This window comes from Dinoponera quadriceps, unplaced genomic scaffold, assembly GCF_001313825.1.
Source record: "Dinoponera quadriceps isolate SergipeBrazil2010 unplaced genomic scaffold, ASM131382v1 scaffold586, whole genome shotgun sequence".
Taxonomy (NCBI): Eukaryota; Metazoa; Arthropoda; class Insecta; order Hymenoptera; family Formicidae; genus Dinoponera; species Dinoponera quadriceps.
In genome coordinates, this window is record NW_014554764.1 from 2,968,374 (window position 1) to 2,983,371 (window position 14,998).

The window sequence follows — 14,998 nt, forward strand, 5'->3', positions numbered from 1 at the left end:
TTCGAAATAGAAATAAATAAATGCAAAAAGTAATGGAATAATTAGAAATAATAGATAATAATATTTTAAATAAGTGAATTATAAGTTAACAACATACCTTGCGTTTGCTAATCTGCACTGTTTTAATATAAATTAGACTCGTCACTTTAGCAAAGCGAAAAGTTACACAAAATGCATCCAATGTGTATATATATTTTATATGATAATAAATAATAAAAATAAATATGCGTTGCCACGAGAGAGGAACGATCGGAAATGCATCTCTAGTTATAATGGTAAGGCATACATGATGCAGTGTTTACATCACATGTTCGTAATCAGTCGTGATTGTCAGATACAATAATGCCTATGTAATTCAGATAGCTAATCAAATCGATCTTCCGACGTTTCTCTATATCCAAAACTTTAACCATCTCCCCGTCTAATAGGACAGTGTCGCGTCAAGATTTGTCGCGCGTTCTTATTAATTCCGAGCAGCCTGTTACGGAGGACGCCGCAGTGAAAGTAGAACAAAGGGAAGAAAGGCGAGAATCAGGTATACGGTTATCCAACGTCTTGAAACTTTTATCAAATAGGTGTCTTTACCCTCCCCTAGGGTGAGGTTCCGCAACGTGGATAACGTTTGTAACTTTTCGCATTCGCTTTGAGAGAACGGCCGGATTTCCCAGCTTCCCGGCCACGCAGCAAAATATTCAATGCACAATAGCGTCGTAGTGGGTACTCGCGTAACTCGATTCTCATGCATTTTTCACGCGGCGCGTGTCTACGGCTTAGTACCGCGCGAGTCGTTTGCATGGAAAACACGCTAAGAAAAAAAACCGATATATATTTTTTTTCTCTTTCGAGGAGGCTACTATTTGTCTTTGACGTACGTCCTGAAGCTGCACTGAGAACGTATGCCCACTGCAAGAGAGAGAGAGAGAGAGAAGAAACAGCGTCCTTTCGCTGAGTGTCGTCATCATATTTTTTCGACAGAAAGCTATTATTGGACGAGTGAATATCGGCGGAATAGAGGAGATCGACCTGCAACCACAGCGTTCTTATAAGCTGCTAGCTTATAAGAGGTGCTACGGGGTGCATTCATCCAACCTCGATGTAATCGCGTGCCTGTCCGTTCTGCGTGCTGCACGCTTTCGCGTCTAATGCATCAGCAGGCGGGAGTTCGACAGTCTTCCTCTGTACCAGCCTCCGACCCGGATAAGGGTTTTACAATTAAATCCCAATAGGTAGGTAACGTTCGCATAAAGAGAATTTTACGATTAATTTATTCAATGACTATATTTACAGCGGTACGAGTTTCTATCGGTTCACGCCCAGGCAATTTATCGTACATTACAGCGTGAAGTATATTTACGACCGAATTAGACTTACCGGAGGGTAAGCACGTGATAAATACACTCCTGCAAAATTATTCCGTCCGATCTGTCTAATCGCTCGAGAATGCTCGCGAATTTTTAGAATTCGTCTCGTCTCGTCGATAATTGCAGCTGGTTTGCTAAAACCGCGTCACAGGTGGTATTAATGTAGCCGCAGAAATTTCATATACGAGCGGATAATGTCGGCGCCGTATCCTTCTTTCGCAGAAAACATGCAACTTTACGAGGCGACGCCCGCGGGACGAAATTTATGAATCCCTCCGGTTCTTAAAGAATTGATGACAAAGAAGCATATTGCTCGCAAAATGCAATATCGAAGTTTTAAAGTCGGCGCTAGACGCGTTACTTTCTCTCCCCCTCCGCGACAAGAATATATCAAAGTTGGAAAAAAATTATTGGCGTTCGCCACCAGTGCGCGAGCGGAAGTTCTAATATGGCCGTTCGCGAGAGAGAATCTTAATGTTAATAATGTTGTGGCTCGTAAAATGAAATTGGGAAAGATGATGTTTCATCGTCCACTTCGCGGTAATAATCGCCACATTTTTCTTTGTATCTCGTGCACGATAGATTGATGATTTACGTCGTTACGTAAACGCACGCTAATTGCACGCGCATTCCAGTCGCATACGAGAATGATAATTCGACACGGCAGTGTCTGCATACACCGTAATGTATAAACTCATATTTGAAGCGATTAATCCTGACAGTCTGAAATTAAGCATACGGGGTGTATGAATACACGTTTGCGTAAATTTACATCTTGAGCGACGGGAGGAAGAGAGGGGAAGAGGGTTGTTTGATAAACATGAAACTCTTATCTTTCATTTCAGTACCACGAAAAATTAATTAAAAATGTTTGCACAGTGTATCCCACTTTGTCAATTTAAGAGGATGCCAAAGTCGATGAAAAATTCGATAACATATAGATAACACGTAAAAGCGATTCTCAAAATATTATATAAACATTGAAACGGTCACGAGACTTTTCTTGTATTTCTTCTACATATATAGATCATAATATGTAAGTGCGATGAATGCTCCTCTGTAATGTTATCTACATATATTGTTATGTAACCGGCTTGTTATCTTTCCGCAATGACACGATATGCGAAAACTTTCATGCGCGCGAAAAAGTCGTGTAATCGTTACCTTCGTAATCGCAAGATTACGAAGTATTATATGCCTTTCCATGTTGTATGTTCATGGGATTCGCAACTTCTCGAGTAATTCAACATGAGCATCGAGCATTTAAACCGTATAGAATCGCGCGAGGGAGATTACACGCGTGTAGCGTGTAGAGAAAACGCGGCGAAGTAACAATCTCGCGTTCCACCCGGTAGAGGTTCCTTAAAAATATGCCAAAGTCGCACCGAAAGAGTGCGGGAGATGAAAGCGTGAAAAGGACGTCCTCAAGAACGCAGTTATCACTTCCGTGATTGCGCATGTGGGTTAGGTGTACAATGCACACTTCTCGAGTGACGTTATATCGTAAAGGAGAGAAAGAGAAGGAGAGAGCCGCGGGAGCTGGACGCGGCAAGATAGCGCGTCGGTGTCAGCGTTATAAATCGCTGCGATTTCATCCCGCTCGTTGTATGTGTATCCGGGATGCATCTAACCGTGGTCGCGCACACCTCTGCGCCAGTCATCGGGCGCGTGTTAGCCGCGTTTTCGGCTTCTGCTCTCGACTAGAGAGAGGAATTATTCCAGAGTCACGGTAAAGTACGCACGCCGATGTGACCCAATTAGCAGTGAGATGCGCGGTTTTATAGGCTACGCCGCGGACGTAGGTGAGATTTATAAGTAGAAATGTTGATAGCGTCCGGAGGCTCAAAAAACCAGAATCGCTCGAGTATGCGTTTAACCTGGGAGTAGCCGCCTTATTTTTTTTTACGTAAACGATCATGGGATCATTTAGACCAATTAAAAGTTGCTATTATTAACAAAATATAATATATTATTGATTGTTCTATGATTTGTTATTATTTAGGGACATTATAAATATAGATTTTCTCGCTATTAAAAAAAAATGAGGAGAAACCAAAAAAATTTGCTTTCCACTGTACAACAGACGAGAGAGAGAGAGAGAGAGAGAGAGAGATCCATTGGTTGTTGCTCAGTTTTCCATGACAGATAATGTGACGCAATTAGCACGCCGAATTTTTCACTGCTCAACGATCAGATGTTTATTTCAATTTGTTTGCATTACTATTCCATTCGTCTTTTGTTTTCTCGCAGGTTTGATCTCATCTTTCAGCTCGGGCGAAAGCACCGTTGTTGTATTCTCCTATCCTCTTCCTGCCAATGACAACGCTGCCGCGCCGCAATTTTGCTGTTTATCGAGCTCGTGGGAATGCACAGACGCAAAATATTGCGGCGAATATCGGTGGACTCTTCGTCATCCGCTGTCGAGTCGTACGCGCGTGTAAATTTCTTTTAACGACGTGACACTTTAATTGGAAAGCGAATTAATAATGCCGCCGCGGTATGCAATTGATAAACGACGGGGCGCAATAGCGCTGGTTAACAATCGGAACGCCGAGATTCGCGAGGAGGTCACTTCGGCGGAGATCAGACAGTTTTGCGAATTATTAGGAATTATCGATTATTAATTTTTCCTTCAGGCCGAGAAAGAGGAAAAAACGAAAGACGAGACGACAAAATGCGTCCGCGCGCTCGAAATTATATTCGGAAACGACGCGGCGTGAGCGAACAAAACCGGCGGAGGATATAGACGAAAGTTCGTGCCGCGAGTATGAAACGCGACGTTGTCCCCTTGTTTCCGAACCGTGTATTTTCCGGCACGTAGCGATATACAAAATTCATTTTGCGTTATCAGAAGTAAGGAACAGGGAAAACGACTATTTTCTCTCGTAATTGTTAAGTGCCTCTAAAACTCATATTTACCTCTGAAATGATATTTAACTGGTTACGAGCTGATGGTTGTTTCGCACCGAAGCCATTAATTATCATCATATTGTGATCAATTGTTATTATATTCTACGGTGTTGTATTAATAAAGAGACGCGAAAAGTGATGTTTGTTTGGCATATAAAATTCGTGAAAAGTATACGACCATCTATATATACTGTAATATAAAGTATATATAAGTACACCGAGAAAAAAGATCGACCAAATCAGCAGTTACCCTCATTAAAAAAGATATTGTGTCCGCTGTTACAAGTTACGCGCAGCAATACATTGCGTACGTTGATATAACTACTGATTAAAATCGCGAATCAATTTATAATTCGTTACAGCAGCTGTACCATTTGTTTCGGTAGACTAAACGTTGTACTTGAAAATATTTCGTTCGAAATTTTGTTGATTCTATCACTTTCTTCTTAGAGTGTGCAACATAAAATAATATAAATTACTACATAAATGTTGTATAAACCTGTTATATAATGCACAGATGCACACATAAAGTGCGTTTCGAGAAAGCGATATTGCAGAATGTCTGTAGAATCAAATGCGATTACAATAAAGTCGCATTTACGAGAGCAACGTACACCTGAAATCGTCTTTTTGCTCTTAAAGAACTCGTTATTTTTCTTATCTCGTTTTTCCTCAATTAATACCATAGTCGGAATGTATCCGTGACTAGCTGATTGGCACACGTGTGCCCCACATTTTACGTGATAAATTATGATTGATACCGTAATTTCGCTGCAAGTCACAGTTTTAGCAAATGGTCAGGCCAATTCTCGAATTAAACGGAGCGTTGCATGTATTCCATCGTTTGTCGACGATGCGTGATAAATGAACATAAACAAATGTTGCATTTCATGCGTAAACACGTTTTCGCTTGCGAACAGAGCACTAACTATATCTACTATCTCTGGTATGATTGATGGATTGTGTGTACGCCAAATCGCTCTTTAATGAAAAATATCGAATGTGATGAAAGGTAAATTTATTTTTGGCGTTGATACGTTTTATCGTGTAATATTAGATCATAGAGAAAAAATCAAGCGTTTTTTCTTTTAATTTTACATTATACTTTTTCATCCACATTTCGTTAATTATTAGTTACAAAGGCGATTTGTCAGATTTAGCGTTTTTATCTTTGTCATCAATTTCAAACGGCGTATTTTCCAAATATCGATATTCGCGAGATAAGTATGCCGCGACAGAAACAATATCTTCAGTCGGCAAAGGAGTGCAATTATCTTTATTAATTACATTCGTGAACCGGTACTACACAGACATAATTGAGGATTATCGATTATACACGCAGCACTGTGTAACTCCGTTACGTAACGTATACACGTGGCGAGATATATCGCGACACCCCCTTCTGCTGGCATCGGGCGTGATATCATCTGCAAGATGTATCCACCGAGTGTCACTTGCTATTAATCAGACCCCACTGGTCGCGAGCAACCGGAGTGTATCACGAAGCGACGTTGTTTAGAACGAACTTATTTATAGAGCTGTTCCACCGCGGTGAGACGTCCTGCAGAGTAAATGCGACGAAACGTAATATACATTTATCACACGTTCTTCTTTCCTTCCCCTTTTTTGTCTCCGCGTCTTATAAGATCGTTTGTTCAAGATTGACAGACGTTCTATTCCGCGATGCATCCCATGTGTTAGCTTGTTTGCAAAGTCCATCTCCTATGTAGGCTCAGGACGTAATACTCAAAGAGTAACTTTATTAGCAAATATGTACCGTAATTTGTTTAGAAAAAAAGAAAGAATCTGATAATAAGTACTAAAATTTGGTGAATATCTGCCGATCAAATGTTTGATCGACTCCCGTAGTATCTTCTCTCTGCTGTGTGTTTGCATCAGCAGAGTTAAGGAGTCCTTACATCTACCTTGGGCAGTGCTAATGACGGTGCAACTTTCATTTGCTGTCACAAGTAGCCATTTATCTGTAAATAACAGTATTTCTTTGTCATATATGAGCAAATTTCATGTCTGATCTTTCTTTTTCCCGGGTAAAATATCGAGTTATTAACGAAAATAGGTAGGCGATACGATGAGTCAACAGATTGGCGTAGATTGAAGGCTGCATTACTTTTTTTCGATGAGTTTTATCTCGTATTCAATAGGAAAATGTGTATGTAAATCCTCTTGCTCTTAGCCGCGGTCGCCAAACAAAATAGACCGTGTGATTCAAACCAATGTTTTCTATATCTTTATATCTAGGGAGGGCTTTACCGTGAGATGAGATATATATATCCGCTTCTCGATATCCGCACGGACGTTTAGCAAATCGAGACGAGTGAAGAAGAACGACTGTGTACTCAGCCGAGGAGGAGAGCGCGCGAAGTAAACGCAAGACGCTTAAACACGTATCCGCCGCGATTCCTCCATGTGTCAATGCCAATTTATGAAACAAGCCGTCGTGAAATATGATATCGTCGTACTAATACAATTTCCGTTCGGTTATACACGCGTATATCCCGCTCGCTCTGGGCAGCGAGAGATGTCCTCCGCGACTGGCCGTTCGAAGAATCTGCCGCGATCCCAAGTTAGATTGGACCGGAGAGGTCGGAAATCGTTTCGTGACGTACCTTCGCGCAAAACTTCCCTACGGTTCGTCAGCGGTACACCGCCGAAGTGAGGTCCGTTTCGTCGTAAAATCGAGCTGGGTGATAATACTCCGAGACGAGAGATCGAATTTCATATCGCCCGATTAATACGTCCAGACCACGAGTGCTTTTTCATTATCGCAGGAATTAATGATGATGAAGGGTTAGCTCGTGAAATTTCTCTCTGTCCATCTCCGTCAGACTATTTCTTTTCACTGCTTATTCGAAAGCCTATTGCCACACGTAATATTCGAGAATTTTTGTAGATTCAAATTTATAAATCTCCCCCTGATAAATGCGGAAGAGAATTTCCGCATGCTTTAAGTCACGCCGAATACGGAGTAATTTATTCGGGCTAAATTTGCGGCAATTCCAACTGCGATAAAGGAAAGTTAAACCCCACCCGCGAAGAAATTAGAAAGAAAAGCGGGACTCCGGCGAAACTTGGAAAGCTTTACGGCAGAAGTTTTGTCTCTCCCTCAGCACGCCGTGAAAATAATAAAAATAAATGCGCGCGACGGAAAGCGCGTCAGAACGGTAATTATAATATCTATCGCGAACGAGCTGTGTGTCATAGCAACCACGGGACGAGCTACTCGAAACAATTTCCCTTCTAAAAAAGGGGCGTGTTAAAAAGTATCTCGAAACGTTGAAGCTTCTTATCCGCGATGTTGTTCGCATGGCTGCCTCGAAATTTGTTTTAGAAGGAAGAAAAAAAAATAGGATAAAAGAAAAAGAGAAAGGTGAAAAAGAGATAGATTATTTATGTATTTTATTACTATATAAGGTGTCCCAAACGGATCTCGGTGGTGCACGGGTGAAACTGAGGAGAGAAGTCATTTTGAAGAATTAATTATAATAAAATTTAATAAAGTATGTATCAACAGTTATTTTCACATAGTAATCGTCTCGATGTGCTTTTCAGAATGTAACAGGTATTAGAGTACGTTTGAATTTAGGCAACGAAACGACTATCTCGTATTATATTTCTACTTCTAGTAAATATTTACCAAGGAACATAATCGTTTTATTTGAATCAAGTAAGCATTACTTGAACGGTAGTATTTTTTTCAGTCGTTACCTCAAGGTGCCCGACATTTAGACAGTTCCTCAACGCCTGACGATAAGGTTACATATATATGCGTACGTATATATTGCGCGTCTACGTAAGAAAGCGCGTCCCACGAGGCGCATTTACGAGCCGGATAACATTTTACACGGAACCGAACGTCGAAGCGATACTTTATCGGAAAATCCGTTACGTAAAATAAAAGCGCCCTGCGACGCATAGTCGTCGTCCCGCTGTAGCGCCAAGAGATCGAAATACGGTGCGGCATTACACTCTGCGAGAGTAACACTCGCATATAAATGGCGTAGCAATTCGACAGAATAACGTGAAGGGGATGCTGTAAAAAAAAACAAAAGGGAAAAGTGATCCCGCCGCGGAGGAAGGGTAGACTGCGTATGCCGCAGATACTCCCATCTCGCGTAAAATACTCTCCCATGCCGTCGTTAATCCACGGCCGTCGTCTACCCCGAACTAAAACTTGCCCAAGTTGCGAAAACGTGGCTGGGTGTGCTCGCGCGTCTCAAAAGATCGAATCGCGAAAGGCTGACGGGAGAGTCTCAGACGACGTGGGGGATCTTTTCAAAAATCCTGATTTATCACCCTTTCTCGATCACCGCCGGTATCCTTGCGGGAGCCGCAGCCGCTGCATAATGACATTCGCCGAATAATAACGTCACTGCGGGATTCGGTTCACGTCCTCCAAGTTTTATGTATCGCGAATCGAAAGAACCAAGTCGAGGAAGTCCGAACAAACTCGCGAAATTCTCGGAAACGATTATTATAGTAATTGCGAATTGCTAATGGCTTCGCGACGAACGAAGTACCTACTTTTAACTCCCTGACATCCCGGGACGCATGGTCCAAAGTAGGAAGAGGGAATATGTCATTAGACATTGATCAGATATTATTATAAGAAATTAACCAATCATATTTTCTTTACACTCGAATATGATTGGTCTTATGAGCATACTCCCACTGCCCATTGTAGACTATGATTGAGAGAGACGAGCTTTTCTCTCTCGTACGCAACGGGGAGAATAATAATCTCAGACGATAAATCTTGAAATAAGTTCGCGGATAGTTTCACGTGGCACAAAGTTCTCGCGGTCGACAAGCGAGTATTGCTAATTACGGGAAGAGATTTATCGTAGATCCAGTGAATAAAATCGCGCTCGAGACAACAGGTTTTACTTTCACGACGAGCTCTGCGACGAACGAGGCCTGTTTTTCGTCAATCGTACGAGTAGCCGCTGCCAATGACGCATCGTTGATATCGCGACGGAATTTTCGCGCAAGAATAGGTGCGCAGACACGACGCTTCACATTACTTATGTATTCCATAAAAATGTATACATAATGTATACACGTTGTTCTTTATGTAACATACTTATCTGATTAAATGTAAAATTGATCCTTTTTATGCGTAAATACCGAATGTTTAATCTGACGAAAATATTGACAAGTTCGTGGAAAAAGGCATAAGTTATATCGGTATTTTCATTACTGTATGTATACCTGCTGTGCATTTATATGCTCGTCTATATTTGATATATTTATGTGCATGTTAGGAAATATCAAAAAAATGATCTCGCTATTTCACATATTGTACAAACACAATATATATCGCGCAATAAACAATATTCTGTCAGAAATTAATATTAATACTTTGATACTATTTGCTAACTTTCTTTCTGTCGGATTCTTGACGTACACTATTGAATAATTGAAACTTCAAACACTGAAAACTACTATTTAGAAGACGAACAAAACATTAATTATTTTTTACGTAAATCCACCGCGTGTAAGGAGATTAAAATCGACTATGTTCTCTCCTTAAAACTTCTTAAAATGACGACCGTTACTGAGAATAAATAACGCGTCTGTAAATTTTGACACACAAAATATGTCATGAATAATATTCAACAAAATTAACATCTATAATCGACACTAACGAATAAAATATGTCGTTTTAACACTTGCAAGTGTTATTTTAACAGTAGCGAATAAATGAGAAATAACGAAAAAAGTAGCAAGTACGCGTAACCGCAAACACGACGAACACTCCGCAGAAAATAAAAGATTGGCAAAGTGGCAAGCGATAAGGATAATACAAGACAAATTAGAAACAGCAAAGTTCTCAACGATTTGCTCAGCTTTGTTATCGCCCCATATCGTGAGGACGCATATTTATGTTGGAAAAAAGTAAGACAACGGATTATTTGCACCAAGTATACATGAAATTAGTTAAACAACACCTAATAGACGTGAAATTAATCAGAGAAGGTATAGCTCAAAACTATCAGAAGAAAATCATGGGTATAATTCTTTCTTTCTTTTTTTTATTTCTTTGTTCGACGATGTAATAACAAGTCGATTTTTTATGCTCTCAGTATCCGATGTTGCATTATAAACAGAGTAAGCACATAATAGAATGTGCGATTCGCGTCCGATAAAAGCGACTGCGAAAGATGGCGCCAGGATACGTACTTCAAGTAAAAAATGTCGGTAATATTTTACACACGAATTCTACTTCGCCTGACCGATGATACATTAATTTATTATTTCTTTCGCCACGAAGGAAGAAAGTATATATTCGATGATATGCAAATTACTATCAGAAGTTACAGAGAAGGGAAAAAAGAACAGTACTTTCTTATAATACAGATACATATATACATAATAGATACATACTATGTAAATCATAAATTTGCAATTTAAAAGCGTGGAAATTTCTTTATGTAAAAGGAGACAAGTAGCGTTAAGTAGCGAATGCTTTGCTTATCAGCAAAACCTTAGCATAAATTGCGGGAAAGGAATGAAAGGAAGCAACGAAAATTAACAAGAAAAACAGCTTTAAAAATAGATGTAGCCACGTAGAAGAGGCTATATATGCAGACTATCTCCATACAAACTGAAGTATTTTGTAATAGCTACAGCTACGACGATGGCGACTCTCTTTTCGTTAGTAATATTAGTCATTGCTATTATTTTACTCTGCAAGATCGCAGCGTTGGCGTACGGTGATTATATCACACGGAAAAAAATCAGCCATATTCCTGGGCTCACTACTCTCCCTTTTATTGGAACGTTAGATTTACTACGGCAAACGGAAAAAGGTAAAAAAAAAAACACGTCCTATTATTATTATTTTCTACGAATTTTCCACTTACATACAAAAGAAATACAAGTTGCATTAATTATAGGTCGTGTAGATTGGCTACTGTCGCTGATGCACAAATTTAAAGACGGGATTTTTCTACTTTGGATGGGCCCACAGCCAATAATTTACATATATAAACCAGACCAATTTAAAGTGAGCAATTAAAATCTCATTACTATCGCGTTATTCGATCGTCGTATATTATCTATGCTTGTTTGAATCAATCATTTGCACTGTGCTCCGATGCAACGTTTTTAGACGAATTATATTATTATTTGGTGTTCCCGAAAATTTATAGGCTGTCCTTTCGAGTACCGTACTAATAGAGAAGTCGGTTCATTACAATTTCTATAAAGAATGGCTGGGCACTGGGATTCTCCTTTCTTCTGGTAAATAACGATAAAGTATTCCGGGAATTTCATTAAATCGCCTCGTTATTGGCTTCGCTGATAGCGACAAAGTGGATAAACTTTACTTTTCATCTCTACTCTTTTATCATGGAAGTTTATGTTTTAGGCAAGGAATGGATGCAATTTAGGAAGCTCTTCTCGCCACCGTTCCATTTTAACATGGAACGATTCGGTGTAATTATATCCGAGAAAACAGAAATCATGCTAAAATCCCTAGAGAAAGTGATAACAGAAAATCAAGGGAAGGCTATCGATATCATCCCTATTTTAGATCATTTTTCTATGGACGTTGTATGCGGTAAGAAACAACCTAAGAGCGATGATGCGCAAATGTAACTTCAGTAATGAGCGAATAACATCTTTAACGAGCTGACAAAGCTCTTTATTGGGGAGCTCTTTAATTTATGTTAAAACCAAAATAACTGCATTATTTGCTCAATATATACATAGCGTACGAAGAGCGACTGTGTAAAATTAGCTGTTATTGTCGAGCGATGCTTTTAACTATAGCACACAACGATGTTGGATTACTAGTGATTGTGAGAGATTCACATTTTCTCGCTGCAAGAGATTTATCGCAACCATTACTTTTATTCCAGAAATTATATTGGGTATAAATCCCCAAGATGTCGAGTTTAATTATATCGATAATATACAGAGGTGAGTCTACGACGAGTAACGTTCAATATAGAACATTTTTTTTCTGTATTTCAAATTCGTGGTCGTCAGACAATGTCATTAATTTTACACCTGAATCCTTTTTCGTGTTTTTACCGACATCAATCGATTTTTTATTTGTCGACGGTATGACGTGTTTTTAAGATGATAAATATTAATTTCACACCATGTAGCGCATGTCGTAATAACAAAAATCATGTGATCGTTTGTGTCTTGCTACTTTGTTCATCCGCCGGTTGACTTTACAACTGTCGATCGTAAAAAAACGAAAATATTATTATCAAGAACGACACATAGAACTTACTATATTTATTGCTTTGCCTCGACCGGAACTAAAAGATTAATGACACTTTCAGATTGCTCAAACTGATATCGATACGTATAAATCAGCCGTGGCTCTGGATAAACTGGATATTTAATTTGTCTCATGTGGGAAGAAAGTATAATGAGACGCTTCGCAATGTAAATGAATTTTCAAAAGATGTGAGGACTTTAATCTTGACGCGTTTGAAAGTATCAAACTGTTATAATTATCACCTTCTCGATGGAAATAAATTGAGATAATATAGTAATGTGTAATTCGCGTAATTTCACCGTTTCTCTTCGAAAAGAGGTCGGACTTTGGTGAAAATATTACAATTTCCAGATAATACGGAATAAGCAATTCACGCGTACCGTACTGAACGACAAATCGCAGGATAATGACGATGAAACGGCAGGTACAATTATAAATTATTAACAAAATGTAGAAATATAACGAAGCAAAAATGAAGCGTGGTATGATTAACATAAATTTAAGACCTATGTTTGCGTTAAAAATACATTTTCTGCAATAAAATCACAAAGGAGATTGCATTATGGAACAAACATTTCTTTCATTTCTTTTTCGTTTCAAAATTAAATTTCAACTTATCGTTGTATAGCCAAGACGAAGAGGAAAGCCTTCCTGGAGCTTTTGTTAGATCTAAATAAGAACAAAAACAACTTGTTTACCACCGAAGAGCTGAGAGGACATATTAATTCATTCGTGTTTGCGGTAGGTCCAAGACACAGCATAAAGTTTTATACTTCTCTCTCTCTCTCTCTCTCTCTCTCTCTCTTTCTCTTTCTCTCTATTTCTTTCTTTTTTAATATCACATTTTTCCAATGTTATATATTACGTATTATTAATTTGAAACAATAACACAACAACAGACTTACGACACAACAGTGACTACGCTCAGCTGGGTACTCTTCTGCTTAGGCAATAATCTTGAACATCAAGAGAAGGTTCATGAAGAATTAGAGGACATTTTCCGTGATTGGCAAGGCCCAGCCTCTCCGAAGCAACTCTCTCAATTAAAGTATCTCGATCGAGTTATAAAAGAGAGTCTTAGGCTATATCCAACCGTACCGCTAATCGGAAGAAAAGTCACGGACGACATAAATCTAGGTGAGATGATTTTTCGAGCGCAAATCGCGCGCGAATCTTCGAAACCGCTCTGTTGAGCTTAAATCGCACGAACGCACCAATAGTAATCTGTTTTGCATGAAAATATTCTTGGAATTTCTTTTTTCTGCAACAACTATTTATCCGGGATAAAAAAAGGAATAAAGAGAAGCATAAGCAAATGTCTCGAAATTCTCTCTCTCTCTCTCTCTCTATCTCGGAGATACAAAACCTTCCACGCGTTTTGGAAACTTTTGGATAGAAAAAATCCACACGAGAACTGAACGCGAGTATATACGGTAACTTGTATTCAGAGTGCGTTGTTAAACTGTAATATCCAAATGAAAGAGTAAAATTTACGTAAACGTAGGGGTAGAAGCGAATCTTTACCGTTCATTATCTTGCACAAAAGGAATAATATTAGGCTAAAATTATTACTTCTGAAAATTTTCCAGCAACAATATGATAGCGTGTTTCTTTTCGCCGCACAAATTCTTTTCTAATAATAAAAGAAACTTTTTATTTAAATTCTTTTAGTATCAGAAAATGATTCATTTAGATTTACAACATAATTTATTTGCTTACTTTTAAATCGAGAAAATATTTATTTAAAGACAATTTTCGAACTTCTAGATGGCTCTCCTGATTATAATACTGTCACTTATGCGACTATAGTTAGTAGTAAATATGAAAGTAAATATGAAAAAAATTGAAATTAACACATCCCGCCCGTTTTCCATGTTTCTATTTAAGGTGGTTACGCGATTCCAAAAGACAGCACGATCGTATTGGCGATCATATTGTTGCATCGTGATCCAACGATCTGGCCGGATCCGTTGAAGTTTGATCCGGACCGATTTCTACCGGAGAACATGATACATCCGTATGCCTTCGTGCCGTTCAGCGCCGGACCGAGAAACTGCCTCGGACAGCGACTCGCTTTGCTCCAGGAGAAGATCGCGTTGACCGCTGTACTCCGAAAATGGAGGATCAAGAGCGTGGAAACACCCGCGGGAATAAGTATATACGATTCCACCGTGTTGCGACCATATCAAGGAATTATACGTATACATTTCTCACCAAAGAAATAAGGCAAGATATTGCATGATTTAACGTCGACGACGGTCGCTGAGTTTTATAAATAAAAAAAAAGTATTTCCTTCCTATTTTGTCTTTCCTCTTTTTACGTACGCGCATAATTGCACAATCCTCTACAGCGTTCGCTTTCCCGTAGTAACTTGTATTACGTTCTACGACAGAATGCATAGCGATTCTAAAATCAATCAATAACTTTGATAGAAATTTTGATGCTACTTTGACGTTCTTATATATATAA

General features: G+C 39.1%; 1 protein-coding gene across 1 annotated transcript; it reads left to right on the forward strand.

Annotated features, from left to right (window-relative positions):
* The first annotated feature begins 10,896 nt into the window (after positions 1-10,896).
* Positions 10,897-14,828, forward strand: LOC106741568 (cytochrome P450 4C1-like). Its single transcript, XM_014613695.1, has 10 exons — positions 10,897-11,101; positions 11,189-11,298; positions 11,444-11,534; positions 11,662-11,853; positions 12,155-12,215; positions 12,590-12,716; positions 12,880-12,952; positions 13,157-13,269; positions 13,428-13,665; positions 14,416-14,828. The coding sequence occupies exons 1-10, from the start codon at positions 10,930-10,932 to the stop codon at positions 14,751-14,753; spliced, it is 1,515 nt and encodes a 504-aa protein (XP_014469181.1). The 5' UTR covers positions 10,897-10,929; the 3' UTR covers positions 14,754-14,828.
* Positions 14,829-14,998: the final 170 nt, after the last annotated feature.

What these genes read in the sequence shown, in the direction of transcription:
- LOC106741568 (XM_014613695.1), top strand. Translation starts at nt 10,930, where the DNA reads ATGGCGACTCTCTTTTCGTTAGTAATATTAGTCATTGCTATTATTTTA. An exon ending in ATAAACCAGACCAATTTAAA is followed by an intron (nt 11,299 to 11,443) that starts GTGAGCAATTAA and finishes GAAAATTTATAG; the next exon opens with GCTGTCCTTTCGAGTACCGT. An exon ending in TGGGATTCTCCTTTCTTCTG is followed by an intron (nt 11,535 to 11,661) that starts GTAAATAACGAT and finishes TTTATGTTTTAG; the next exon opens with GCAAGGAATGGATGCAATTT.